The sequence below is a fragment of the Coturnix japonica genome, chromosome 11, assembly GCF_054131305.1.
Source record: "Coturnix japonica strain WE chromosome 11, WE-NBRP24, whole genome shotgun sequence".
Lineage (NCBI taxonomy): Eukaryota > Metazoa > Chordata > Aves > Galliformes > Phasianidae > Coturnix > Coturnix japonica.
Window position 1 is genome coordinate 28,010,028 of NC_140673.1, and position 14,493 is coordinate 28,024,520.

Sequence of the window (14,493 nt, forward strand, 5' to 3'; positions counted from 1 at the left end):
GCGGCTTTAAGGAGCGGGGAAGCGCATCACGTGGCGCCGGCCCCCCGCCCCTCCCCGGCCCCGCACCGCCGCCCCGCCCGGCCCGGCCCCGCAACGCTCCCAATGCGGGCAACGGGGGGCGCCGGGCCCGGGATGCCGAGGAGCGAGTGGGCTCGGAGGGTCCCAGCGGTCGGACGGCGCCGTGACGCTCTGCAACAGCCTGACCCGCACCCGCCGCGGTCCCCGCACACCCCGCGTCCCCGTCTCGCATCCCGGTCTCGCTCCGGTGCCCCCGCGCCGCTTTGTCCGCCTCGCACCGGCAGCTCCTCCCTGCCCCGCTGCCCCCCGAACCTCGGAGCGGGGCTGTGGGCACGCGGAGATGTGGGTGCTGCTCGTGGGTGCTGCTCTGACCCCCCCCGGCCGGGCGCATCCCCGTGCGCGCCCCATAAGAGTGAGCTCGTTCCCACCGCCGTCAGCTGCTTTGCAACGCCGGTGCCTCGCAGCTACAGATGGGGCACCGCGAGGGTCTGCGCCACGCTGCTGTCAGACCCGGGATGTGGAACATGTAGACCTAGGATGTGGAACATGGCTTCAGACAGAGCGTTTGGATTTTGGGTGGTCCCACGTGGAGCCAGGATGGCCCTTGCAGGTTGTTTCCAAAGCAGTGCTGTGTTGGACGCGAGCTGTGCGGAGTGGCTGGAAACGCTCCTCCAGGACAAGCTGCCACAAAGGGATACAATCACTGACAAGAAACGAGCCGGAATCATGGAGCCATTCAGGCTGGAGGAGCTCTGAGATCCACAAACCGTCCTGCTGTGCCACTGACCGTGTGCCTCAGTGCTGCACCTCCACATAAAATGAAGGACAGGTCACACATTTAGGGGGTGCAACAAATAATAACCTGAAACGAGTAGTCAGTGACAAGAAAAACAGGGTAACAGAAATGCATGCAGAAGAAACAAACTCAACCCAACGACCCCCACAGCCAGGCAAGGTGCAGTGCTGGCTGTGCAATGCGGCCGCCATCCACCCAACCCTGAGCTCCCAGCACCGTGGGCACATGTGGGATGCAGACCCACCCTGCCCAGCACCGCAGCAGCTCTGTGCACCACGAGAGGCAGGGCACAGTGACAGCAAACACTTCTGGTCATGGCATTGAATGGTAGAGAAGCAGAGTGCAAGCTCTGCCTTGAAAGGAAAGGCTGCAGCAGCCCATGCCTGACCATCACCCAGCCACAGCATGGGTGCACTGCTGGAGGCCAACAGCACTGCAGCATTTTGGGTGGTGACATGGAATGTGACGCTGCCAAGCCCAAAATCCAATCGAGGACAGCAGAAGCCATCCCCCATGGCAATGCTGGTTTCCCAGCACTGTGGCTCTGGCTCCCAGCGTTCACCTCGGACCACCAAATGCCATCGAGTTGGTTTCTGCTTCTGCCACCTCTCCCTGATTTGCAGAGCTAAGCAACTCTTCCCTCCCTCCATGTGGCTAATGATCCCATCAGGGTGTGGGCATCAGGAATCAGTTCAGGCATCCTGTAACAGTGGGACGGTTTGATCTGCTCAAGCACCACAAGTTCAACCATTTCAGCTTTGTTTTGGCTGTACTTTTATGTTACAGTTATGACCTCACTGTTTAAGAATAGCTCTTAATGCTCATGTGCTTTGTGCTGCTGTGAAGGTGGTGGGATCGCTGCTTCCAAGACCAAAAGCTGTCAGGGGGTGTTGGCCAAGGCAACGGCTTTGTTTCTCACTGCTCATCACTGCTCCTGTGGTGCTGTGTGTTCTCAGCCTCAGACAGACACAGTGGTAGCACGGAACATTTTCTCAAAGAATGGGAAAAGGGCGTTTTGTGTTATTTCCAGTTGGTGGATGGGAAGGGAAATGTTATCTTTGCAATAAAACCCCATCCCATGGCTGGTAACGCAGCACCCATCTAAAAAGGAAGTGTTGGTAGGGAGGGCTCATACCAACCAGCTGGCAGAGATCCATGGCCTGCAACTGCCCGCTGCTCGGGGACTGGGGCAGACCAACAGCCGTGCACCACCCCATCCCCAGCCCTGCCCGGGCTATAAATACCCAGCAGGATTCCCAGCCCACGGGGTAGGTCTGTGCCAAGGGTGCACCCGCTTGTAGGAACAGGAATCAGCGTCTCAGGAACAGCGAGAGGTGGCGGCCTCACAGCGCCAGGGGGGTCAGGTGGGATATTAGGGGAAATTTCTTCTTGCAAAGAACACCAGCACTGGGTGACCAGCTGTGGGGTCACATCCCTGGGGTGTTTGGAGCTGTGGGGTTGTGGCACTGAGGGATGTGGGCACTGGGTGGGGTGGGGTGGGCTGGGGGTGCTCACAGGGCTTTTCCAACTGGAATGATTCCACACCCCAGGTTTACACACCTGGGGCAGCTGTGCCATGGAGCCGTGCTGCACTCCCTGCTGGCTGCCCTTGTGTCAGCTGAGTGGGAGGAATGCTGCTGGTTAATTAATTCCTGTATATGAGCACTGGGCACGGGCTCCTGGTGCAGCTGCTCCGATGCCAACACAGAACAAAAGTGAACAGAACACAACCTTACAAAAGGAATCACCTCCCCACCATAGTTACAACCTGCAAGCAACAACAGCCGCTTGAGGACAGACGTAGGGCACTGCACGGGCAGCACTGGGCACTGGCAGCATCCCCACTGCAGCTCCTGCTGCTCTGCAGCGCTGCCCTCCATGCCCTCAGCAGCCCTCCTGTCCCCATGAGCAGCTGTGCAAGCAGAGCCATGGGTGTGAACCCACTCATGGGTGTGGACCAGGACTTGGAACTGCTCAGAGAGCAGCATCCCAGATCCCTCTCCTGATGGCCTTCCTCCAGCATGCTCTCAAAGCATCACACAGTGCCTGAAATGCATCAGGACGGAGCTCCAGCGAGGACGGTGAGGTTTCCAGTCTGCAGAGATGATAAAATGAAGCTCATCATTGGACAGAGAGCACATCTGAGCTTGTCAGGCCCAAAGCACAGACTTGTGGCATCCTGAAGGGGGGCCAATAACAGCACATTAAAATAATTGATATTTTATTTAAGGTCATTTAAACTGGATTTTTAAATTGCATTCCTAGTCCTTACAGTTGCCATGTGGTCGGAAGGCACAACCCATCACAGGCAAAACTGTGGAAAGCCCAGATTTTCAGCATTTTTCTGTGCCTGCCAAGCCGGCTCTTTTGACCACGATTCCAACCAGCAGAGCTGCTGCAGCAGGACCCGTGAGCAAGGCTGGGGCAGATCCAGCACCCACCCATCACTGCCTTTCCAAGTTCCTCCTTCCAAACCTGCCCCCTGACCCTGAGTTCATCTGGCAGCAAGCACAGCTCTGCTCAAACCCTCCTGTCTGCTTGAGTAATGATGCAGAGGCTCCCAAGGTTTTGCTGATTCAAAACACCCCTGAGCTCCCCCATCTTCACATTGCCACCTCTACTGGGTTACAGAGGATCAAACCCACAGCAAGACTTCTGCAGGCCAGATGTGCGTGCTTTGCGCTCTCCTCTTCCCACTTGATCTACCACTGCACAGATCAGACAGGCCCTGTCTGGTTTATTTTCTTATCATCTACTGTACTGACACCTTAAGAACCGCAGGGATGTGGTGCTGAGGGACATGGGCAGTGAGCGCGGTGAGACGGCATGTTTCACCTTCCCTCACAACTCCTGCAGCCTGGCATCTCTCTGTGTAGGTGCCCGTGTTTCCTTTCTGCCCATCAATGGGCATCACTGATGTGCGACCAAAGCAGGGTCAGCTCAGCAGCAGCCCTGAGGAGGTGGCTGCCCAGGTGCAGGGCAGGCAGGTGTCAGAGGGGCTGCAGCTGTGCTGCCAGGCCAGGGGGGTCTTGCCCAGGTTTGTGTCCTCCTTCAAAGTAAGCAAGGAAGGTTGTTTTTGTACTAGACGTGGACACTTGAGAATTGCAGAGCAATGCTCAGTTTGTTATTACAGGGCAATAAGCTTAATGTTATCCAGTTCCTTCTCCCAGCTGAACCACACAGTTGTTCTTACTCAAGTCTTCATGCTGCCGTCACTTCCACCACAATACAAGGAACACTCTGCAGAGGATTTTGCAACCTCCTCTCGCCATTTCCCTGATAAACCCTTCTGTTCCCATACATCCAATCTGTTCCATTCAGATGTGCAGACCAAATTAGCAGACACAACACAGTTAAAACTGAAGCCAGCTTTCCCAGCCCCATGGGAAGCAAACAAATGTGCCCACATGGGGACGTGCTGCAGTGCCTGCTTTGGAGATACAGCACCAAGGATCATGGTCTGGTTCAGCATCAGTAGAAGCTGATGGCATTTGTTAATGACCAAGATGGAATCAGGAGAGATCCACTGGAACAAATCAAACTGTGGGTGGTAACAGCTCTGTAATGCTGGCTGAAAATGTGGACAAACGTGGCTTAGTTTTACTGCTCTGTTCCTCTGCTAAACAAGTGATGGGGTCCACCTGTGTCAGTTATTGGGCAAACAAACATGTTGACTCCCAGCATCTGACTGTCTGCATTCTGTGCACACAGACCTATCAGTGAACACAAAGAGAAGATGTGGAAGCCCTGAGAAGTTGGGAAGTGAAACAACAGCAGGATATTCAGCCAGCTGTGTGCTGGTGCGATGTTCTCAAAGCACCATCTGAAAGCAAAGACAAAGCAAGGGCTGGTTCTGGAGCTCTCCTAGAAAGAGACATCTGTTTTGGAACCACCACAAAGGGCCATCGCCAGAACTATCCCGTAATAGTTATGAGCTGTAATTTGACATTTTAGATACACATTCCTCTTGCCAAATAATCTCATATTTTTGCTCTTGGCAGAGAAAAGAAAGAGAATCATATATCCAAGATGAGTAATTTGGTACGATGTAATCAAGGCAAGCTGCTCCAGACAAGGGACGGACTTTGAGTAAGAGAGGGCTTTTGTTTCCTTAAAATACGATGTGTGTCTGTTACACAGGGAAATGCTTAGAAAGAAAAGCAGTTCTCTTTCTCATTTCACTTTCCACGCAATGCCAGGCGCAGGCTTTGCACAGGGATGTGCAGAGGTGGCTGCAGCAGCTCTGCTGGCTGTGCTCCTGCAGCACTGCCCCACAGACACACATCTGCTCCACATTCCCACCTGCTCTGCAGCCCCCAGGGCCTGGCAGCACCTCTCACCTGCTGCCCTCCACACCTGCACCACACGCTGCAGCTGGAGCTGAGCACAGAGCTGCATCCTGCAGCGAGGGGAGCCTGGCACAGGGCAGCCAGCAGCACTACCTGCCTCATTGGTACAATTAACACACCCTTAATCACCTCTGTGTCCCAAGGCACTGAACTACCTTGTACCTGAAGCCATAAACTGTAGTCTGTGCCACCGACTGCTCCAGTAGCATTCAGCTCAGCTAAGAAGCAAAATATTTGCTGTGTCTATAGGAAAAAGGGCCAAAGGAATTTGCAGGGCTGGACCTCACTATCCTTATTTTACCCAGACTCTGAAACAGGTGATGAAAGATGGAGCTGGCAAGGAAAAAGATTACAGCTCTGTGGTCTCCAGTCATCATGCATTGGTTCACATCCATACACAGCACTGTGAATTACCAGCCAGCCCAAGCTCTGCTCTGCATCCTGCTCCCAAACACCAAGCAGGAGAATGGCAGCATCGGTGTTGGGAATGCTGCAAAGCCACCAGGTCAGCTGTAAGGTACAGCTCAGGTTTGGGACTGCTGCACACACCCCCATCACCAGGTCAGCTGTAAGGCCACGCTGTGTTACAGTGCAGCACACAGAGCAGCCAGGGCTGTCTGTCGGCATTCCTGGAGCTCTGTGCTCCAGCTGCAAGACGTGATGACTCAGATACTTTTTAATATTGACCTCCCGTGTTTCTCTTTTTTTCCTCTTTTTTCCCCCTCCTTCATCATCTTCTTTATTTATTTGAAATCAGAACAGTTCCCACTCTTCAGCTGTTACCTGCCGTGCATCTGCCTCCTGCTAAGCTCCAGAAACACCAGGGGAAGGCTGAGCACAGAAAGCGGCGTGGAAGAGGGAATCGCTGCCTGGCTGGGGTGGGCGGGGGTCCGTGTGTCCCTTCCAACACAGCCATGCTGGGGTTCTGTGGAAGATGAGGACGCTGAGGGTGGACGCACGCAGCCATAGCAGCTCGGTGCCGCCTCTTCCCACCGCTTCTCTACGTGTGTCTCACACGACGTGTGCCTCGGGCCCGGCCAGGAGAGAGTCCCCCTGCGTGAGTCCGTCCTGTTTAGGGAGGTTTATATCCACGGAACACAGAAACCTCACATCAAGGGCTGGAAACCAAGAACTAAAGAGGCCGCTGCTGAAATGTTTATGCCTTGTGCGGAGGCAGAAATATTTGGAGAAAAACAAAAAGACGCTGTTTGGAGCAGGGAGAAAGAAAGCTCCATACCTGCCCGCTTCCCCCTGTGTCCAAAGGCGCTCCTGCCGGCTGCGGCTCCGGCTCAGGCGGCCCCTCCGCTCCCAGCCGTGCTCACACGTCCTTGTTCCCATTGACAAAGCACCGGGCAGCCACACCGAGCCGCAAAGGTCGCTGCAGAGAAAGGAAGAAATCAAACATCGAGGGGGAGAGAAAACTGCTGCCAGGTGTAGCCCCGGGCTGTTCCACATTCAGCGGCCGGGCTGTGGGAGTGCGGCTCCCTTTTTTGCCCTGTCGGTGCGCGGCTTCTCCTTCAGCTCCGCGTGGGACGGCCGAGCTGATCCGGCCGCAGGATGATCCTCGTGTCGGGATGGGGGTGTAGGTGTGTTTTTGCAGCTGTTCTTTCCCATCTGGTTCAGCTGCGCCAATTCCTGTACGAGCGTTTTGTGGGGTGAGCTGAATGAGGGATCCATCCGCGTTACGAACAAAGGGGAGGGCGAGCCGTGATGTTTTAGTGCTTCTAACCTAATTCACAGCGCAGCGACGTAAACAGCATCGCGGAGTGACTCGAGCAAGAGCCGCAGGGCTGCCTGCCCGCTCCCCGGCTGCGGAACCACCCGCACATCACACCCCGCAGAGCCGCTCGTCCATCTCTGTGCTGTCCGAACCGGGCAGCAGCTGGAAGACCCGCAGCTCTGCGTCCCAGTACACGCCGTCAGCCCCGCGCTCAGCCGCAGCGCTGCTCATCCTCCGCCGGGACCTGCGCCGCCTCCGGGGTCTCTGCTGGCTGATGATGGGGAGGGGAAGGATGGAATGAGAAGTGCTGCTCCCCTCCCGAAGCCAGTGCCAAGAGCTTTCATAGCTTAAGTTCCTCCTCTGGTGCTGCTGCAGTCGTGGTGTGGAACCACAGAACCATAGAATCATTCAGGTTGGAAAAGCCCTCTGAGATCGCCAAGCCCAACCACTGCCCTCATCCCTCAGTGCCTCATCCCACAGCTCTGAACGCCCCCAGGGATGTGAGCCCAGCCCTGTGCAGCTGTGCAGTGCTGAGCGCTCTGTGGAGCAGAGATGTCCCCCAGCACCCAGCCTGCCCCTGCCCTGGCACAGCGTGAAGCCGTCACCTCTCGTCCCATCGCTGTTCCCGGAGCAAACCCCCACCTCTCCCCATCCTCCCGTTCCCCCCCATCCTGCGCAGTGCCCGCAGTCGCAGCGGGTTGTGCCGGGCGGTGCGGGCAGCAGGGGGCAGCACGGCCGGCGGACCCGGACCCGACGCGGCGTCCCGGAGCTCGGCAGCTCCTATCGCTGCGCAGCCCGCACGCTTCGTGCAACACGTACTCAGGCAGTTTCCCCCGTTTCTAATCTGCTGATTTACAGTTGCGTGAACGAAAGTGCTCTTGGAATGAAAATTGCCTCATAAGGCAAAAGTGGAGTTAAAGGTCATTTCCTTTGAGCGAGTGAAGGATACTGCTGTGCAATACACGGACTGGGAGCTTCCGTGCTGCTGCTCCTCGCCGAGTTCAGTGACTTCACTTCTGCTGTGTTGGGAAGGAAACCCAGCAGGAGCTTTGCAGAAGGATGGGAGCACAGGACGCAGTGCCATGGCACAGCACTCTGCAACGGGAGCCTCACACAGATGATGGCCAATGTTCTCATGGGACACAAGTCATGATCTGAAGGTCTGCCTGCTTTTATAGGTGTGGCAGCTTATTCTGGGATCACTCCGTCTGATGCCGAGCTGGGAATGTGGCAGAAACTGGGTCCTTCTTAGGCAGCACTGCCTCTCCTGAAGCTTGCCCTCCCATCCAGGTGTGTGTGCACTTTGCTGATGCCATGTCAGCATGCCTGGTGTGCTGAGCTCATCAGCTCTGCTCACATCCAGCTTAGTGCTGCCTTTTAGCCCACCACTGCATGCCATCATTTGACGTGTGCAAAGAAACAGGAGAATAGAAATGCCAAAGAAATGCAGGTGATGTGCTATAGGGAGCTGCTCTAGCAGGGGGCTGGGCTCAATGAACTCTTGAGGTCTCCTCCAACCCTTCTATTCTGTGATTTCTGATGTTTCAGACCATTCAGGGAGTGAAGGCTTTCTCTTCTGATGCTGTTATCGACTCCTATCTCAGCCAAAGAGGAGGTTGAAGTGGAATTTTTACAGTTGATATTAATCTTTTTTAAAACTGAACTGCTGCTCTGAAGGAGCCCTGCCAAAATCCCTGAAATTTAATGAATGTGAGACATATTTTGGTATCTAAAGAGGAGCTGAAAGAAAGAGGAAAGATTCTTCAGCAGGGTCTGTGGTGCTAGAATGAGGGTAAATGGTTTCAGACTTAAAGTGGGAGATTAGAGAAATACAATGAGGGTGCTGAGGACATAGAGTGCTCAGAGAGGTGGTGGTGCCCATCCCTGCAGACTCCCAAGTTGGGCTGGATGGGGCTCTGAGCACCTGATGGAGCTGTGGGGATCCCAGATGGCCTTCAAAGGGCCATTCCAACTCTAAGGATTCTGTGATACTCTGATACTACTCATGGAACTTAAACAAGGAAATATGCAGAACAAGCCGAGAGGGGTCTGTTAGGGAGGGAAGAAAACTCTCCTGAGCCATTGGCATCAGCGGCCCGTATTCTCACAGTGCCCCATCCTGTGGCTCTGATCGCCTGCTCCCTGGTCACCAACCAGCCGACTGTTCCAGTGTGGCACATGGTGGGAAGTTCAGGCTGAAGCTGTGGGAGGTGTGAGCTGACCTGCTGTACCTCGAGGGGAGGCACCGCTCCTTCCTCAAGCCGTGCATTCCTGGGGGTGCTGCTGCTGTGTGATGGCTGCACAATGTCGCATGGGGCCGGCTGGGAGATGGAGGCACACAGCACATCCCGAGCCCTGTGCCAGAGCTCTGGGCAGTCAGACATGGAGGGGAAAGGAGCACAGCTCCCAGAGCTCGTGCCCAGGGTGACGGCGGGGTGACTGCACACCCCTGCCAGCTAAACCCACAGCCCACATCCCACCCCGCGCTTTCCCCTTGTTTCTTATCAGAATCATAGCGGTGAGCCACAGGGAAGATCTTACAAAGCAGAACCGTCTGCTGCTGCCAAGGGGTGGCTGCCGCTAACATTTATTTTTCCACAATTATAGTCGGGGCTGTTGGCCTGTCCTTTCGAGACACAGCAGATGAAGGAGCGGCGCACGCCGTCCCTGTCCCGGGATAGATCCGGGGAGGCTCCATGACTCACTCCTGACTCACCGCTCCTCCGTTCCTTCCAGACTCTTGGGGGCGTTCGCACGCACTGCCGGTCGGTACCTGCAGGAAGCGTTACCCCCAGCTCGGGGTGGGGAGCATCGGCTGCTGCCCCCAAAGCCACGCAGAGACCCGCGGCGGCCCCCGCAGGGACGGCAGGGGGAAGGAGATGAGCAGGGAGCTGTTTTTTCCTCCTGACATGACACGCTATCCCAGCTGATTATTTGGATCGAGGTCATTCCCACCTAATTCCAAAAGCCCCAATTGCTAAACTAAGATTAACCTTTCAGAGAGTTATTCCAAAGAACGAGGATAAATTAAGGCGGTATGACTCAGATCAAGGGGAGGAAAGTGTTGATCACAGTTAATCACAGTTAAGGCACACAAGTTGCTTTCCCTGTCAGAATCAGGTGTTCTGAAAACACCAGGAATGATTAACCACCATTTCTCCTTGGCAGGGCGGGTTGAGCAGCTCCAGAAGAGCCTCAGTGGTGCTGCTCCACCTCCAGCAGAACGACACTGTGCTCGGTTGCCTTTGGTTCCAAAAAACAAGGCACAGGCAAATGCAGTCAGTGGTTCAAAGCATATCTGGACAAAACATTTGTCAGCAGTGCAGTACGTACATGGTTAACACTCAAGGAGTTCTTATGAGTGATTCACAGTGCTTTAAGAAATGCTCTGTTCTGCCAAGACAGGTGCTGATATGGACTTCTCAACTCAAGGAAAGAATGTACACAGTTGCAGGATTACAAATACCAAACAAAGAATCTGTAATTAATTATATATTAAAAATAAATCACTTCTCTTTGTAAAGGGCTGCATATTGGTTTTTATAGAGTCACATAATCAGAGAAAAAGGCCCACAGTGCTCATCCAGCTCCAACCCCCTGCTGTGTGCAGGGTCACCAACCAGCAGCCCAGGCTGCCCAGAGCCACATCCAGCCTGGCCTTGAATGCCTGCAGGGATGGGGCATCCACAGCCTCCTTGTCCTCATATTTCTGCTTGGCAGTGATGTTTCCCAGTTGCCCTCTGCCTCACTGCTCCCCGTGGAGCAGCACTACTGTCCATGCGATGCTGCTGCTGGCCCAGCACAGCTCTGATGTGGGCAGCACAGCAGGAGATCCCTGTGCACTGCTGTGCCTGAACCCTGGAAGGATCAGAGGCAGCACTGCTGCAGAGCCCGGTTGGGAGCCATAGCAGGGAGGCTGCTGGGCATCGCCTCTGCTCCCGCTGTTCTGCGTTCCTTTCTGAGGACTGTTCACTGTTGGATTTCAGCAGAGCACTTTTGTGACAAATATGCCACAGTAACAATCTCCAAACAGCATGGCTTCCACCCAGTGTCTTCTGTGCATAACGGCAGCACAGTAGGTAACAGCGGGCAAGGCTGTGGGGCTGGAGAAGAGAAAAAGATTAATATATATAGTGGGATTCCATGAAGAAAGAAAAGGGAAAATTCAGCTTTATCCATTGGTATTTTACTGCTACTAAGAACTACGACAATAAGTTGTAGCCAAACAATGACATCCTATAGAAAACAATTGCCCATAAAAAGCTCCTTAAGAATAGCTTTCCTGTTACATCACTGGAACCTCACTTAGGGAATTTAAGAGCTGAAAGAGAATACCTCCACGGCGCTGAGCAGATGGGCTGTGAACAAACCACCCCACCTCCAGCCCCCGCAATGCTGCGCTCCAGCCTTCAGAAACACAGCCATCACTTTGTGTTAGGGAATCTGGAAACCCCTAAAATTAGGTTGAGAACTGGAACGTCGAGGTGTACTCCAATTTGGATTCCTCCTGCGTATCATCTGGCAGAAGGAAACGGCACCAGAGTTACCAAATGAGGCCAATTCATGCCCTGGAATGCGGCCGCCCAAGTAACGATGATGGATAGTGACAGCGCGGCTTTCATGTGGTAGGATCCCCGCCACCAGCTGTGCCAGGGGAAGAAAGAGCGTGCTGGAATTCACAGCATTCCCCCTCGGATTAATCCCCAGCCGCCCCGCTGCGCCTGAATGAATTGCGAGAGGTATTCGTGGCTCTGCTGGGGGAGATTTGCTGATTTCTTTGGACCTCCTGGGGGGCAGTGATATAGAGAGCAAATAACCAGCATGCAGCACTCAAGTGATGTAATGGGCAGGGAAACCGCTCTGCTGTTCTGCTCTCTGCACGCTACGGGCACGGCGAAAACTGCACACACTGTGCAGCTGTGCTGGTGATCTGCAAAGCACACTGCGACTCAGCCAGCTGGGAGTGCTCATCCATCAAGGAATGGGGAAGTGCAGAGATAACATGCAGGCCGATCTCAGGAGCACAAAGATGAGCTGGCTGCAACCTGAACCATGGGTCATACAAGTCAAAGAAGTCACTAAGGAGGTATGTCACATCTGCCACAGACACATTGTACCTCGGCCGTTCCTAAAGCATCGGTACCGGATTTACTTCATGATTCATCTTCTTCCTCTGCATGTTGATCTGACTCCCCTGACCACATCCAGTCACCAATTACCAGCCATTACAGCCTTACAAACCGCCTTCAGGGGACAGTAAACATCCAACATGGTCTGAGGCTTTGGTGTCACCACTCAGCAACAAACACTCATGGCATAATAAATCCATCGGCAATTGCCTAGAATAAACGCCCAGCCAGAAACCCAGCTGCTTGGATCTGACAGCTCTGAACAAGAAAGAGCTTTCAGATGACTTTAGGAGACTGCTGGTTCCACCATTAGAACGGGAGAAGTGGTAGAACTTCACATTGTGAAGGAGCCATCCCATGATTTTAGATGAAACTGTTTTGCCTGCTCTGCCATTCCAACCCAAACCACAAAGGTGGCATTTGCTTTCCCCCTGGTTTGGCTGTCACATCAGCTACCTGGAGCTTCAGAGCAGAATCCTTTTCTCACCAGCTTGTGTTGGTGCAGCTCCAGACAGACAGACCCTGCAGCTGGGAGTTGTACACAATGTTCTTCTCCTTCAGTTCTCTGCATTTTATGAGAACGAGGCAAATCAGCATCTCACATCTCAGCTGCATGGCAGGTGTGCACACTGCTGGGCATTCCTATGTGAGCTACCTTTCCATAATGATGATTATTATGTTACTATTCATGGTCTCGTAAGGTCTCTGCGGTGAGAGACAAAACCTCCCATCTGCCAAATGTGCTATCTTCCTTCTCCAACAGAGCTAACACTTTGCCACAGGACATCCCAGTAGCAGCAGATGTGGGGTTTAAAGGACCAAGAACAATAAACTACATAGGATGGGAGCAGCCATATATCCACCTGAGGTGTCCCATGGAAGCAGAGGGACGCCATGCCCTGCCTGGGGAGCTGTCTCCTAACTTCTCTTCCTCCTGTTCATTTAATTCATGCTCTCACTTCCTTTCCAGCAACAGAACTGAGGCCCATCACATCTCCTTTCAGTTCCAGACACTACACTCAGCATACCTGCAGCTCCTCAGATGCCCCCCTTGTATACATACAAATACATTGAGTGGCCAAAGAGAATGACTTTTTGTCCTATTTGTTTGGAATCAACTGAACCTCTTTCAGGATTACGCAACCCCTAAAAAATGCTGTGGGACTGCCCTAAGTCTGTCGGTAGTTTGAAGTAAATAAACAAGACCCGCTTTAATTTAGACAAATTTCTAGGCCACAGCTGTCAGATGCCACTACAAGCTTTTCGGTATTAAGGAACGAAACCTAAATAAGAAACAGAAGCTGCATCAGGAGCAGGGCCCTGTGGGAACCGTCCTGCCTTTGGTCTGACAATCTAAGAAGTGTGTTCTGGTTTCCCCCAGCATCCGGTGCACTCCAGCAAGTTTCTAAATAAAGTGAAGTAAAAACTTCACTCAGAGCTTTGGTGTTCCTTAAATGGCACGTTCCTTCCTTGGCACAGCTGCAGGTCATGTTAAAGCAGGCAACCAGGCGAACATTGTTCCTAAATGCTGCTCTACGTATTCTGAATTCTCAGCACTCTGAAGTCTCTCAAATAAGCGCTTCAAGTAAGGACTACAAACGCTTGCACAGGGCTGCACCCATCCAGAACAGCTATTTTAACCACCTCACTCCACTTACCTTCAGTGTCTATTAACCACTGGATGCTCCACATGAGGACAACCAGAGGTAAATTAGTATCTCATTACAGGATTTACCATCACACCAGGCTGACTCCCACTACAAAGACAGAGTGATCAGTGCTGAATCTTCCTAATAAACTTACACTCAAACACACAGCAAAGCTGAAACGCAATGAAGAGAAACATTTGCTTTATCAAGCAGTGTTCAGCCTGCGTGAGAATGTTCCCTTCCATATCCGAGTAAAGCAACCTGTATTACATGCAGTATTTTCTGACTGGGGACACAGCTGCTGGGAGATCCGTACCACAAGAGAACTCATTACAGCTGTATTATAACAAAAATGGTAACCCCAAAGTAAGATCACATGAGATGGAACTACTGGCATTTCAGAGATACAGGATCTCATGGATGTCTAACAGCTATGGAAAATGAAGTAAGGAGCAAGGAGATGATAACTGAATAGTAGTCCCTCTAATGCATTCACAGAGCAGAGTGCTGAAAACATCCAGGGAAATCATATATGGGTCAACTTAAGAACAAAAGAACCCCCAATCTCATGTTAAATACAGATCTGAGCATTTCATTGCATTCCAGCAGCACTCCCTCCTTCAGAAGCTGAGCACCATCGCTGCCATCCACACATCCCAGCAGCTCTGACCTTCAGTCTGTCTCCTGCTCTGCACACATTTCTGTCACCACTTTCCTCCATCTCCACCTGCTCCACAAAGTGTTCACATCAAGTGCCCCGGGACATGCAAAGAGCCCACAGAAAGCTGACAAGTGCTCCTGCCTCCACCTTCAGCTCTCTGCGAGCTGCTCA

At 53.1% G+C, this 14,493-nt stretch overlaps 1 protein-coding gene across 1 annotated transcript; it reads right to left on the reverse strand.

The window, feature by feature from the left end:
* Window positions 1-5,806: 5,806 nt before the first annotated feature.
* LOC146759092 (uncharacterized) lies at window positions 5,807-6,763 on the reverse strand. The gene is made up of 2 exons (XM_085512430.1): window positions 6,401-6,763; window positions 5,807-6,231 (listed from the first exon to the last, which is right to left on the reverse strand). The coding sequence occupies exons 1-2, from the start codon at window positions 6,616-6,618 to the stop codon at window positions 5,943-5,945; spliced, it is 507 nt and encodes a 168-aa protein (XP_085368556.1). The 5' UTR covers window positions 6,619-6,763; the 3' UTR covers window positions 5,807-5,942.
* Between the last annotated feature and the right edge of the window lie 7,730 nt (window positions 6,764-14,493).